Below are 14,618 nucleotides of genomic sequence, written 5' to 3' on the forward strand. Positions count from 1 at the left end.
GTCTACAGGGCGTCGTCTGCACCTGCCTCTGGCACCGTCCACCACACCTGCCCTGAACGCCCTGCCCGGCTCCTCCTCCCCTTGTAGGCTCCATCTGGGCGGTTCTCTTGTTAGGGACTTGCCCGGACCAGCAGCAAGGCTGCCTGGAGCCCCCACCCCCCATCCCCGATGGCTGCGCTGGGCTCCACACGTAGCATCTAGCTGCAGGATGGCTCAGAACTCCGTGAGGGAGGAACCAACCTTGATGGTCCTTTCTCCCCTCCACAGCTTTTGCCTCTTGAGCGAGTCTCAGGCGTGTAAGAACCCTCTGGGGAGGAGAGCCCGTGAGCTGGGGAGGCCCAGAGACCTCAGGGGCATGCTTGTGTCAGCCCCGCTGTTGCACCCAGAAGGGAGTCTGGCCTTTTAGCGGCAAGCATCAGCGTCCAACCCAAGCTGGCATACACGTGATGACAGCTTATTGGTTTGTGTAGACAAGTCTTCTTCAGGTACAGGAGCCCGAACTGCACGGCAGAAATCTGTCTATCCACATCTGTAGGCAGGCCCTCCTCCCACGCCCAAGCAAAGGCCACCTGGGGCTGCAGGCTCATCACCCAAGTGTGAAGCCCACAGAGCGGAGAGGAAGAGGCCCCAGGATAGAGCTTCCTCGGCCTGGGCCAGTCACGTGCCCACTCCTGGGCCCAGCACCTGGGACAGAGTGGTGCTGCGCTCTGATTGGCCAGGGAGATCCAGGTGTCTGGAGGAGGGGGCGTGGCAGCCCCGCCCACACCCACACTGACAGATGGCTGCGGGACACCGGGCTCCCCAGAGGCCCAGGGCGGTGCCCCGGCCACACACGCCGTGACCTGTCGCGCTGACTCTGATTTTGAGTTCACTTTCTCTGCCTGGACTCCCAGGGCCTCTTGTCCATAGTAACACGAGCTGCACTGTCCATCCAAGGCCTTGTTTAGGGCAGGGGCCATGTGGATCCCAAGCCTGTGTCCCTCACCACCTGGAGGTCTGGGGTCTTTGTGACGTGGGTCGCAGTGCGCAGGCACGGAGCCATCCTTTGCATCTGCGGGGGAAGGTCGAGCTCACCAGGAGCGTCTCCACCGTCCTAGGGGCCGCTCCCTCCTGTGCAGTAGGGGAGGGAGGTCACGAACTTTCCGGAAGGGGTTCAGGGCCCACCCTCTGTTGCTCTTAGTTGGGTGCTGTCTCGCCCTGCAGGCGTGGGTCTTCTGGGAGCAAATGGAGACTGACTATTTGTGTAAACGCTTATGGGAAAACTGCATTTCCGTTGGGTAAGGATGAGGGATGAGATGTGCCAGGAGCCTGCCTGCTGTCCTCCGTGGCACCCGGGGGCGGGGCCCGCGCTCGGCAGTTACGTAACGGACGTCACGGGCCGTCAATCACTCCGATTTCATAAGACCACCCTGGGTAAAGCCGCTTGCATCAGCGGTGGGAGCTAACGCCGCCTTTCAGCTTCTGTTTGGGGTGGGTTTCCTGTGAGGCTAGTGAGAAGAGGGGTCTGGGAGCCCGGGGCTGGTGCGGTACCTGGGGGGAAAAAGAGCAACGTGAGTGCCGAGTAAGAGAGGGTTCGCACCTGGGGGTGGCCGCCTGCAGGGACCAGGGTGGGAGCCGGCCGTGTGCATTTTCGCAAAACGGGATGTCCTGCGCCCGAGAGCGCCCGATTTCTGAGCCGATCCTTCAGCCTCTTCTGAGGCTCAGAGGTGGTCCTGGAGCGGGTGGAAGGAGGGGCTGAGGGTTGGTTTCCAGCTCATCTGCACCCTCGGGTGCTCCCTTCCTGCCCGTGGCTAACTCATCACCTCCCTTTTGTCCTTTCAGCTCAGCCAGCAGATCTCCTGAAGGTTCTAGATTTTCACAACCTGCCTGATGGAATAACCAAGACCACAGGCTTCTGTGCAGCGCGGCGATCTTCCAAAGGCCCGGATGTTGCCTACAGAGTCACGAAAGATGCCCAGCTCAGCGCGCCCACCAAGCAGCTGTACCCTGGTAAGAGACGGCGTGTGTGCCTCGCGGGGGTGTGGCTCTGCTTCCCACCCCCAGCCGGGCAGCCCGGAGCTGGAGACGTGGGGAGGCGGGGAGGAACGCCTGATGGAGGGAGAAGCGTGCTTGGTTTTCCGGGAAGGAGCCTGATTTGATGTCAGGATAGTGAAAGCGCACGTCCAGCAGCGGTCACCGTCCACGCCCAAAGGTGGGAGCGGGGCCTCGTTTGTTTGCACCACTTCTCCAAGCAGGTGTCTCTCCAGCAGGGGGCGGGGTGCCGGGACTCCAAGGCGTGGTTCCCGGGGGCGGGGTTAAGAAACCCCAGGGTCACGGGAAAGGAAACGCTTCCAGACTGAAGCTTAATTGGCGGTGAGGACATTAAGAGACACACGCACCAAACATCAGAGCTCCCAGCAAGAGAGTGCAGGCTTTTAATGAGAATCAACTGCCAAGTGTCACATCGCTGCTTTTAATTATGAGCCCAGAGCGGAGCGATGGTTGCTGGTAGGCCTCCCACTGGCCTCTGGGCCGTCTGGACCGGCTGACCAGGCCCGTGACTGATAACCTCCCCCCACACTTCAGTGGGGCTCTTCTTCCCGATTGCGATCAGAGAGGGCCCGGGGACCCTGGGCGGATGCACTCACCCCGGAGATGCTCCGTAATCCTCAGAGGCATGAGCGTCACCTTTCCGGTAACGACCTGCCTCGCTTGTTGACCCTCCAGTCGGGCAGTCCTTCGGCTGGCAGTGGGGTCTGTCAGCCACGTGCCCACGGGGTTCCAGAAGGATGTGCCCTTTCAGGGCTGCGTTTGCTTCCTCTGGCCCTTTCACTCTTGACCCTCTGCTTCATGCCCGTGTTTTCTCAGCCTCTCCTTAAATCCACAGGGACGCTTAAGAGTTTGCCTCTGCGAGAGAGGCTGGGTCTGCTCTTTCCAGAAACGGCATTTGGGCCGGTGAGCTCCTTTGGGGGCCCCAAGGCCTTTCACTGTGTCTTGTGGACCCCCGTTAACCACCTTGGGATGCCAGACGTCCCCCCTCCAGAGTGTCTGACCATCACTGCAGACGGGGCTCACCAGGGCCCCACAGGTTACTCGCTACAAAGACCCTTGGGGATGTCACTCTGCCGCACGTCCAAAGAGCCTTTCTTATCCTTTCGGGGCCAGCGTGTTCTGAATCACCGAGAAGCTGTCCTGCCCCGAGTCCCCAGTTTAGAACTCCCCTGCGGGGGGCTGAGGGGCTGGGGTGAGGCGTCTTGGGAGCGCTGCTGGCCCTGCACCCTCGCGCCCGTGCTTCAGGACGGACACCACTGCGCGGCATGTGCGTGGCGTGGTCACCTCACAAGGTCCTGCCCCGAGGCCGTCTGTAGTCGCTTTGCTGGCGGGCAGTTCAATCTGACCCCTGCTACCCAATTCAGGGTCACAGCCAGCTCACTGGGGTTGGTGTCCTCTCTCCATGCCCCCCCCTGTTATCTTGTGGCGAGTGACGTCAGAGGGTCTCAGGGTATGGGCCGGTTACTGGAGATCTGGTATGAACTCCGGAGCAGCCAGACAGGGAATTTCTTTTAAATCCATATTTTCCCCAGGCTCTGAAATTAGGCTCTTCATTAGATGCTGAAAGAGTTTAAAGGGCTGTTACAGGGCCTCCGAGCCATAATTCGCTCATGGAGTCGAATGGATCCGTATGTAATGATCGCCTCCTTAACGCCAGGTGGAACTGGACGCTCCTTCAGGATGGTTTAAGCAGACGTTTCCGGGGTCTTTTCTGCAGTCCGGGGCTGATGACCATGCCCAGCCTCCCTGTGTTTTCTTCTCTCAGAGCCTCTCTTGGATGAGGCTTGGGGCCTCTGTGGGGCCCTGTCTACTTCCCCAGCCCCGACACCAGTTACCCCCCAGAGCCGCCCACACCAGCCTTGCCCACTCACCTGTCCTCCAGCACTGTGCCCCCACGTGCGTCCAGGCCGTGTCCCGGAATGTCAGGGGCCACAGGCCGGCTTCTTCAGAGGCCCAGCCCCCTTCCCAGCGGCGAAGAGCCGCAGCGTGGTGTTCTCTGCTCTTGACAGTGAAGAGGGCGCTAGCCTTCCTCCCTCATCTGAGAAGGATTTTCTAGTCTCGCTTGCAGCCTGTGGTCTGGGTTCTGAAGCGGCAGGACCAAGAGCATGACTGTGCCAGGCGGTGCTGGGTCTCCTGACCCCGTCTGGACGGAGCCACAGGGACTGAATCAGACCCGAGGGCGGTGGTCTCTGTGGGGAGTGGGTGCCACCAACCAACCAGAGAGGGCTGCCCAGCTTGCCCAGTGGCGGGCCGGGGGTTCCTGGGCCTTGTTGCCCCTGCCACCTGCAGTGGGCGGCAGGGGAACATCACATCAAGGTAAAGCCGGCCTGAGACCCTGCCAGAAGCTGTCATGGGCCCTCCTGCAGTGCAGCATGCGCATGTGTCCCGGGGGGCTGTCCGGCCACTGGCGGGGCACCCCTGTGTCCCCTGAGCCACTGGCCAGCTGCTTTCGCCCAGGTCCAGCCGCCCCCTCTGAAGGCATCCAGACAGGGCAGCCGTGGTCGTGCCCGGGCGTGGGGACCGCTCCCCATTTCAGCCTCCCTCTGGCCACCGTGGGGACCCCAAGACTCTCTCTCTGCCTCGGATCTGAGCAGGGGGCTGGACATAATGAGGTCCCCTCCCCCACTGCCACCGTCGTGACGGGCTGGGGCTCCAGAATCAGCCTGTGTCCAGCAGAACGTGAAACTGTTGGCCCAGCCACTGCTGGCCTAGTAGGGTTCAGTTTAATGGCACGTGCATTTATTGAGCACCCATGGTCTGCCCAAACTGTTACAGCGCCTCTGGGCTTCGGCCCGAGGGAAAAGGAGATGATCTAAGGGAGTCAGGGGCCTCTCACCAAGCCTGCTGCTCGGTTTCGACTTTTCTCTGAGGATAAAACACAAAGCGCTGGGCAGAAGGCGAGCCTCTACCCGACAGTGTAGATCACGAAGCTCGCCGGTGTCCTGCTCGCGCGGAGATGAGAACGGACCGTCTCTGAAGTGATGCTACATCCATTGTTATTTTGCCAGGAGAGGGATGAATGTTAGACGTTATTCATCCTTTCAGGTTATCTGAGCTGAGAACATGTGTCACGGAAGCGATTTCAGCATCGGTAGCCAGCATCTTAATGAGCTGGGAGTGAGGGTGTCTGTGGTCCTGGGCTGCGTGTCTTGATGATGGTGGGGGGTCCTCCCGTTTCCAGTCTTCTCTCTACCTGAGGCAGGAGGGTGATGTCAGTGGCGTGGGGTCACCACGGGGTGGACATGGGAGGCAGGCTGACCTTTGAGATGAGAGCGGGGGTCACGGACTCCGAGGGTGACTGTTGTCCGTCCTGGATGTGGGCAGGGACCTCTGAGGTGCTTGGGGTCAGATGCTACCCTGGGGTCTTCAGTGCCCGCTCACGCCCAGGGACCAAAGGGCCTGCCAAGGTCCTGGCTGGGGTTTCGCCCTGGGGCCTGCATGCAGCCGCTCCCCCTGCCCCACCCCACCACGGCGGTTCATGCAGGCTGGGGTCTCTGGTCCCCCAGCACATCTCACATTCAGAGCACAGCGTGGGGAGATGCTGGTGATGGTCGTGGCCTCCACAGAGCTCTTTTCAAACAGCTTCTTGTGCACACAGGGCAGCCTGAGTCCATGCCTTAATGAAGCCAGCCTTCCCCCAGGTGACCGTGCTGACCACACCCCTCCCCTCGGACCTGGCGACCCTGGCTGGGTGTGGTGGTGCCCAGACGTTCCCTGCATACCTGCCCCTTGATCAAACCCTTCCTGAAGCCTTTCCCTACACCACTGGCCAAACCCAACCCCTGTCTCCCCGCCTGGGGGTGGGTGGGCCATGGCACTGAGCACAGCAAACAGACCCCAACTGGCAGCTTCTCAACAATGGGACCTGATCTGGGCTGCGAGCCACATGCCTTCCTGCATCCGCACCTTAGCCTGAGCTTTGGGGCCCACGGGATGGCCGTTTCCACCTGCCCTCCATCACAGCCTTAAGAGCTCACACAGCTCTGTTTTGGCCTTTGGGGTTTGGTTTCTGTGCCTGAAGCTGCCATGAACCCTCTTATCCTCCCCCTAGAGAGACCCCTCCACCCTGGGTCCTCTGGGGGCCACGGGGGCGGGGATCTCCTTGGCAGCCCCCTCTCCCCCAGCAGGGCATTGGCCGGGGTCCCCCACAGGGGCCTGAAGCAGCGGCCAGCTGCCCGGCTGTGTGGCAGAGGGCACCCATGGACAGCTTCCTCACTGGATGTGGACATGTCAGTCTCTCAGTCCTTTCTGACTCTTTGTAACACCGTGGACTGTAGCCCACCAGGCTCCTCCGTCCCTGGGATTCTCCAGGCAACAATACTGCTTTGGGTTGCCATGCCCTCCTCCAGGGGAGCTTCCCGACCCAGGGATTGAGCCTGGGTCTCCCGAGTTGCAGGCAGATTCTTTCCATCTGAGCCACCAAAGAGGCCCTCCTCACTGATCCCAGCTCAGGCACCCGGGCCATCTGGTTGACCTTGTGATAGTTCTAGAGGAGGGGTGGGTCAATGAGGGGCTCTGTCCTTACCCGGGACCGGACCGGCTCCAGCCCACCTCAGTGTGCTGGGCAGGAGGCGGTGTCAGCCTCAGGGCCTTGTCCTTCCCGGGCCGGAGTCCCCGCTGACACTCCTCTGGGCCCGCTCTGTCCCCTGGTTCTGAGACACATGCTGACTTGCGCTGAGCCTTCCTGGCCGTGCATCGATTGGCCCAGCCCCAGGCCCTGGCTCCCAGGGGAACTGCAGACCATGCAGAGAGAGCACCACTGACCCCACCACCAGGATGGATGGGAGGAGGGGCCCAGGTCCCTGTCCCATCCGCGATGCAGGGCGTGAAGGGCGTGTGTGTGTGCAGGACTCTGGAGCCAGCGGGGCAGGGCCAGCGGGGGTCCGGCCTGTGCTGTAAGAAACTCTCCCCCATCAACATAGCAGGGCTGGGGTTTCGTCTTCTGAGTTATTTTCCCTTTTGCTGATTCGCATGTCAACCAGGAAATATCTGCCGTTCGAGTGGTAATCCCCAGCCTCCTGCCTTCCTTCCCCTCTTCTCTGTCCTCCCACCCACCTCCAGAGGGTGTGGATGAGACACGATCTGAGAGGTTCAGCCTCAGGCCCTGCAGGCATCAGAGGTGCATCTGGAACAGCACCTGCCCAGAGGAAGCTCACATTCTAGAAAGTTCTAAGGATTGAGACATAGATGTATTGAGGTTTGGGGAGTGAAGAGATAGGACTGAAGGCTCACAGTTGGAAGGAGCGGTCAGGCTTCTTTTTGGACTGAGCCTCGGAAGGGGTGGGTTTGGCCATGTGGTGTCAAGGAAGGGTTGCAGGAACAGTTTGATCCAGGCGCAGATGTGAAGCAAATATCTGTGCACCACCATCCACAGCAAAGGCTTCCAGGTCCCTGACTTGGTTTGTTTGCAGAGAGCTGTGGCTGGGCAGGGTTGAGGGCTTCCCAGCTGCCTCCTAACCTCTGTCCTCTGTTTCAGCATCTGCGTTTCCCGAGGACTTCTCCATCCTAACCACTGTGAAAGCCAAGAAAGGCAGCCAGGCCTTCCTGGTCTCCATCTACAATGAGCAGGGCATCCAGCAGATCGGCCTGGAGATGGGCCGCTCTCCGGTCTTCCTCTATGAGGACCACACGGGGAAGCCGGGGCCAGAGGACTACCCCCTCTTCAGAGGCATCAACCTGTCGGATGGCAAGTGAGTAGCGCCGCTCGGCAACCCCTCCCTCCCCTGCTGGAGGGTCGGGTGGGTCACCTAAGGCCCCCAGGAGCTGGGGACCTAGCAGCAGGATGTGATTCAGAGCAGGACGGAGTCAGCAGCCCACAGGTCAGAGAGAGCACCGGGCTCAGAGTCCGAGGCTGGTCTCCGTCTGGGTCATCCTTGTGGCTCCGGAGACCTCGCCTCTCCCTGGGCCTCCTCGGCCCCCTATAAAGCGCACTAAACAACATCAAACGCTAGCCTGTGAGCGTCTGCAGGGACACTGGAGACTGTGTAGGTACACCCATCGCTTCCAGAAAGGATTCGCGACATCCTTAAGGATGCAGACACAGCACCCCCTCCAGGACTCTTGCCTGGAGAGTCCCATGGACAGAGGAGTCTGGCAGGCTACAGTCAATAGGGGTACAAAGAGTTGGACACGACTGAAGCGACTTAGCACGCACGCAGGGATGCAGATACGGGTGTGAGAGTGAGTGATCGCAAAAGGAGAAGTCAGGTTTTTCCAGAACTCTCTGTTGAGTACCTCCCTAAAGCCTGGTGGTTTGAGATCACTCATTTTGTGGCCCACACGTCTGAGGCCACATGCTGCCATCCTTCAAGAACTCAGGATGTGAGTCTTGCGATTCTTACCAACAGTCTCAAGTAGGTCCATCCGTCCCCCCATCTCCCGACAGACTCGGTTTCCCCACAGCCTGCATTTGCATTTGGGGCTTGGGCTGCTACATAGGGGAGCTCTACAGGGCTTCCCTGCCCTTGACCAGAGCCAGGTTTCAGGGCTGTGCTCCGGGCCAGACAGCTGACCTCATCGTAGAGACGAGAGACCTGATTTGAGCGCAGGGGTCTCCCGTGGTGCGCGGTGTGGACCCTGACCGCAGCAGCTCGGCTCTGAGTGACTCGGCAGAGAACAGATTTCCTCCTGCGTCCCCGGGGACTTTCGGCAGGGACACTGGTCATGGTACTTGGTGACACCCGCCCCCCCGTCACCTGCTTGGGCTGGCTGTTTCTTTGCAGGTGGCACAGAATCGCTCTCAGCATCCACAAGAAGAATGTCACCTTGATCCTGGACTGTAAAAAGAAGACGACCAAGTTCCTGGACCGCAGCGAACACCCTGTGATAGACGTCAACGGCATCGTAGTGTTCGGCACCCGGATTCTGGATGAGGAAGTGTTTGAGGTCAGCGGGGAGCCGGGCCATCCCATGCCCCTGGGACACACGCCACCGTGGCCCGTATCCCGCGCTCTGCTGCAGGGGGAGCGTGTGCTGACCGTCCCGCTTCTATTAAGGCAGGACTGATGTCTGCCTGGGGAGACGGGCAGGTGGTTGGACGAGCCCTTGGGCTTTGAGCACATGGCGAGGATGCAGGTCTGGTCTCGTCTCTCTGCAGGCTCCTACTGGGGCCGCATGCGTAGCTATGAGAGGTTCATGGGGTCTGGTCTCAGTGCAGGCCCGAGGGGGCAGGACTTCCGGCCTTGGGCAGGCTGCTATGACGTTTGAGCCTCAGTGTCCCCATCGGTGAAGTGGGATCGTGTGTGTGGCTTCTTCATAGACCGTGGCAAAATGTAGGGTGGGGTTGAATGTGGTAAGCACCACTGCCCGCTCCCAGCAAGCGCTTGACACACGTCAGGCTTGACTGCAGCCCGGTGTCGGAGCGGGTGGAAGGGTGGACGGGGCACAGTTGGTCGGATGTGGGTTAGCAAGGAAAATCAGAAGAGCCGCCTCCGTGGAAGCAGGGGGTGGGGAGGACCAGTGTGAAGGTAGCTCTGTGCGTCCTGCTGAACTTGGCCGCTTTTCTGCAGAGCAGCTGTCCAGGGCGGCCGCAGCCTGTGGACCACAGGGTGGGCTGGGCTCCTGGGTCCGGCTGGCGCTGCCAGATTTGGGGCGTGATGAGGATACGCCCTCTGAGCGTGACTCCTCTCTGACCTCACTTGCCCAGAGACCCGGGATGAACTGCAGGACGGCTGGGCTGACCCAGGCCTGAGCAGCTTCAGGGCTCCCCCGGGGAGCTGTGTTCAAGGCTTGGGGGTCGCACAGACTGGGACTGAGTGTTTTGCTGGTGCAGACTTCCTGCTGGTGTGCGGATCTGGGTAGGGCAAGTGCCACTGGGGAGCTTCAGGACTCATTTGTAACACGTGGGTGCTGGCAGCCTTGCCTTTGCGGGGGGCTCACAGGGGCTCCCCTGTGAAGCACTTGGCTTGGGGGCCCTGCCCAGCGCCCGGGAGCCTGGGTGCCTGCCACTGCCCTCGCTCCTCTTGCTGGAAGTCTGAATGCAGAGGAGGGTCCGTGAGCAGACCGGGGTTTGAGCTCACAGGCCGTGCAGTAGCTTGTCTGTGCAGGGCCTGATCTGGATCGCTCTGATTTCTGGTCCCTTTTGTGTGCTGCTAGCGGGTCTTTTACTGTAAAGATTCAGAGGAAAGCTTTATCTATCTTAAAAGGATCCTACGCCAAATTCTTCTTCCCTGATTTTCCGAGCCGGAAGAGTTGTTTTCCCACGAGCACAAGCCTGTCGAGACTCCAGGGCTGTGGGGAGCTCTGGGGAGGTCAAGGCGGGCCCAAGTCCCAGCCGCTCTGTTTATGAGCCATGAGGTCTCCCCGCTGCCCTGAGATGCTCGCGCGGGGGAGGGGTGGCTAAGGACCGCCAATGCCTCCGCCGCTGTTACCCAGGTTTATGGTTAGAGAGGGGAAACAGTTTATGATTGTCAAAAGAAGCAGATCTCAAATTGGATAGCCCAGGTTTCTCTCCTCTGCTTAGCCTTCCGACCGTCGGGGGAGGTCTTGCTCAGTAAGCAAGCAGGCTTTTTGATTGCAGCTCAGAAATAGGTTCGGAATTCCAGGAGCCCTTCTTCCTGGTCGTGGCTTTCGATCTGAGGCTGAGGGGCTGCCAGGCCCCTGAGACTTCTGTTGACCGCAAACTCCTCACACCGTGAGGGAAGCCGTCCCGTAGGCTTGGCCTCTCCTGGCTGCTGGACCTGTCCATGTCTGAAAGTGTGGCCCGTCCCATCCTTCCTGCTGAAGCCCCGGGAGCCGGGGGCGGGTGCCCTCGGGCCCGGGCACCGTCTTTGCATTTCGTCCTTCACAGATGCAGCTGGGTGGGTGGTCCTCAGGTCCCCAGCCACCCTTGGTCTGTGGCAAGCGAGACAGAATCTTTATTTTTATGTTTGGAAATAAAAATGGCTTAACTTGCCTTTTCAGCAGATCCCAGACAGCAGCACTTGCCATTTTAACCGTTTTGGCTTCTAGAGGCGTCTCCTTAGAAGGAGGAGCCAGCACCATTGAAAACCATTTCCCAGCAGCCACACTCTTCCCCGGGGAGGGTGACTTCCCCTCATTAAAAGCTGGTTTGTCCTGAAGCTCTGCAAGCTGTGGGGGGGAGCCGGAAGGTTCTGGTACTTTGGTGGACAGCCAAGTGGCCTCTGGCACAGACTGGGCTTTCCGATTTGCACTGTTTCCAAACGGGGACTTGCTGAACTCTAGAGCATCTGTGGGGGGCACTGGGCTTTCCAGGGTGCATGTGGCCCCACGGAGGCCTCTTTATCCAGAGAGAGAGAGTGGGGGGTGGAGACCACAGGACCAAGGTAGACAGCACTTCCCGCAGAGCAGTGCCTGCTCTCAGCTGGTCCGCACCCTACCGGGGGCCTCCCTGGGGCCGCCGCTGGCCTGGGCATGTGGCTGGGCAGGGGGCAGCCGCCCGCACTCCCTGGGCCCCCCTCCCCACCCTGGCCCTGGTGTAAGCCTGCCTCTGATGGGGCCGCCCTGCAGTTGGGGACACGGCGCCCCCCCCACCCTTCCAAAGCCCCCGGGAGGAGCGAGTGCACAGCGTGGCCCCTCAGGCCTTCAGGCGCTTCCTCACCAGCCGATGGCCTGGAGCCCCCTCGGGCCCCGGGTCCTCACCTGCAGAAGGGGCACGGCGGGGCTAATGCTGGGGGCCCTGGGATGCCCTGTGATGTGTGTAAGACGCCCGCACCGTGGGACCACAGTGAACCACGCCCGCTGGTGCGAGCGGGTGGCCCGTCGTCAGCTCCCGCTGGGGTCTAACCCGTCAGCCGTGGTGGCAGCCGTGACTGAGGTCCCGCCCCCTGCCGGGGCGCGGGGTCACACGCTGTCCCACGTCTCACCTTGAGACTTCAGTGCTGGCCACGTGCCTTGGAGGCAAGGGCCCCGCGCTGTGCAGGGCTGGGCCGCCTGGGCTCACGGGCTCCCCGTCCTGGGCCCAGAGACCCACGGGGAGGGTGGTGCTGGGTGGCGCCTCCCCAGCCAGGGCGTGTCCTGGGCGAGGTCCCCGTGGGGGCTGCCCCTCGGGTGCCCTGGCAGCTCAGGAGAGGGCTCGGGCTGGCTCCCCAGTCGTTGCTTTCTCACCTCGCTGACCCGGCCGAGCCTCCGCCCTTGCCCACCTGTGCCCAGGTGGAGCGCGTGCCCGAGGGCTGCCCGGGGAGCTGCCTGCTGGGGCCCGCAGTGACATTTCCGGGAGCTCCGTGCCCTGCATCCTCTCCCTTCTCCTGGGGCGGGCCTGCGCCCTGGGACCCGAGAACCGTGGGAGCTCCCAGGCTTTGTCCCGCCCCCCGGGGGCCTGCTGTCCGGGGAGGTCGGGGGTCCTTCTTCAGACCCGCACCAAGATCGGCCCTGCAGGCCCCCCTGGGCAGGAAGATGTTCTTGTTTTCACCCCGGGCTTAGGAATAAGCTTTGTGTTTTCGGAAACAGACAAGTCTGCCAGGGGAGTGAGTGCGTCTGGCAGGCAGCGGGAATTTTCTTCAGGGACAAGCCTGGGTGGGAAGCCCGCAGGGCCCCGTGCCCGCTCACCGCCTGCGTGCTCTGCCCTCCCTGCGCTGGGTCATCCGGCGCCAGAGAGGTTAACTAACTTACTGGAGGTCACCCAGCGGGCTGCAGTGTGGTGGTGTCGGTGCCCAGACCTGTGGTTGCCCAGGGCCCATGGCCTGCCCCGAGGTCATGATGGGGGGCAGGCATGACAGTCCCAGCTGCCCGGCGTCTACCATCTGACTGCGGAAACCGGGACCATCGCAAGCCAGGGCGCCTCCCTGGTGGTCCCAGCCATGCTGGCGGGTGCCCGGCCCTGCTCTGGGCCCGTCGTCCTGTACATGCCCCGAGCACACCGGAGCCCCCTGGCTGGTGGGGTCTGGGAAACCCTGGTGCCTGGCAGGCAGAGCCATCAGACGCCATTGCCAGAGCCAGCCCTCCCTGTGTGCCTGGGGCCCTCTGCCTGCCCAGCACCGTTCCCTGGTCTGGACTCTGAAGCGCAGGGCCCATCTGGTGGACCCTGCACCTTGCTGGGCTCCCCTGTGTGCCTGGAGCTGGCCGATGCTCCAGATGGAGGGGTCTGCAGGGTGGGATGGGGGGCACGTCAGGGCCCGGTGGTGCTCTGGGTCTGTGGGGGAAAGAGCCTCCTCTCTGGTGAGGGTCTGCTCCGGGCTCCTTTGGGGAAGGACCCTCCCCTCGGGTGAGCCTTGAAGAGGAGGGGGATGTGGAGAAGGAGACCTTCCCCGGGGGGACAGGGAGCCAAATGAGTTCTGGGCCAGGAGCCAAATCCTCTTTGAAGATGTTGAAAATTTCAACAAGACCAAACAGACTGTAAACTGGAGGTTTTCTCTGCAAACCCCGTGGGTGCCAGTGAGGAGGGAGCGGCTTCACGCCCTAGGAAGGGTCCTGCCTTCTGTCTGCCGTCCTCCAGCCTCTTGGGCGGCCCCAGGGGTTTACCTAATCCCCGAGGCCCTTCTTCCAGGAACCTGTCTTTCCCACTGACACCATCTTTCTTGGAATTCAGCTCTCCCGGGCTGGGAACGGGCTGCAGCCTGAGAGGTGCTTCCCCAGTGGTTCTCGGAGGCGGCCCCGGGATCCCTCTCGGGAAGGCGCTCCTGGACGCGAAGGGCGTCTGGCGTCGGGGCCTCGGAGCAGAGGGAGCAGTCGGTTGGTGTCTGAGGCCGAGGCTGTGACCGATGACCCTGAGCCCCTCTGGGGACATCCTGTCCTGACCACCTGGCCAGGCCTCCGGGTGCAGGACACTGGCTGGTCTGGTGGCTCCAGAGCGGACGGGGGAGGTGATGGGATGGCAGGCGGGGTAGCAGGCGGCTCCTGGGTCCCTCGTGCCGTGGGCGATCTGCTGGGGCGTGTTCCTCCCGCGGGCATGGCCGGGCCTGGCCCCGCTGGTCTGCTGGTGACCATTCACACTTTTCTGCGGCCCTGTCTGCCCACCAGGCCCCGGCTCTGTCAGTTTCACCCTAATGGCTGGAGAAGGGCCGCCGTCAATTTCAGGCTGTGCTTTTTCCTTCCGTGGGAGGCGGCGCGGGGTGGGGCTGGTGGGGCCAGTCTGGGTTCACCTTCCGGTCCGCTCAGACGTCGGGCGGCCGGACGTTGGTGAGGTGGGCGGGCGTCTGAGGGTGTCGAGCGGCTCCGCGGGCTTTTGGGGGGCTGTCTCTGGGCCCCCAGCACCACTAGTTGAGGGTGTCCACAGGCCAGGTGCCATCCCTGCCCCAGGCACACAAGTGTTTCTCCAGTTGGCGTTGCCAGGTAGGCCTGTCCTGGGGATGTGAGGAGCTGGGCTCTGGTGCCAGGCCGGGTGGGAACCGCGGCTCTGTCTGGACAACAGGCCAGGGCGTTCAGGATCGATGCTGGGGTCCACTGTGCACTCAGCCCCCAAGACTCAGAGCGAAGTGTCAGAGACCCCCTACGAGTGTTCTGCATGACCGTCCGTGGCCGCCTTACGGCCATGTTCCCACCGGACCCGGTAGCACAGAGGCGGCCCTGTGGGTGGTTCCAAGTGCCAGGGCCACGTCTTTGTCCCGCCCAGGCTGGTGTGGCCGCGTGTGCCCCCCAGCGACTCCCAGGGGCAGCCCTGGCACTCAGAGGTGCCCAGCAGGGCCCAGGGT

At 62.0% G+C, this 14,618-nt stretch overlaps 1 protein-coding gene across 3 annotated transcripts in view; it reads left to right on the forward strand.

Moving 5' to 3' along the window:
• COL5A1 (collagen type V alpha 1 chain) overlaps positions 1 to 14,618 on the forward strand; it is a 147,794-nt gene that overhangs the window by 34,356 nt on the left and 98,820 nt on the right. For all 3 annotated transcript variants that reach the window (XM_055541604.1, XM_055541605.1, XM_055541606.1), the window contains exons 2-4: positions 1,822 to 1,989; positions 7,508 to 7,721; positions 8,754 to 8,916. In XM_055541604.1, the coding sequence (XP_055397579.1) occupies positions 1,822 to 1,989; positions 7,508 to 7,721; positions 8,754 to 8,916 (545 nt within the window). The remainder of the gene's footprint in view (positions 1 to 1,821; positions 1,990 to 7,507; positions 7,722 to 8,753; positions 8,917 to 14,618) is intronic.

The sequence above is a fragment of the Bubalus kerabau genome, chromosome 11 (genome assembly GCF_029407905.1).
Source record: "Bubalus kerabau isolate K-KA32 ecotype Philippines breed swamp buffalo chromosome 11, PCC_UOA_SB_1v2, whole genome shotgun sequence".
Taxonomy (NCBI): domain Eukaryota; kingdom Metazoa; phylum Chordata; class Mammalia; order Artiodactyla; family Bovidae; genus Bubalus; species Bubalus kerabau.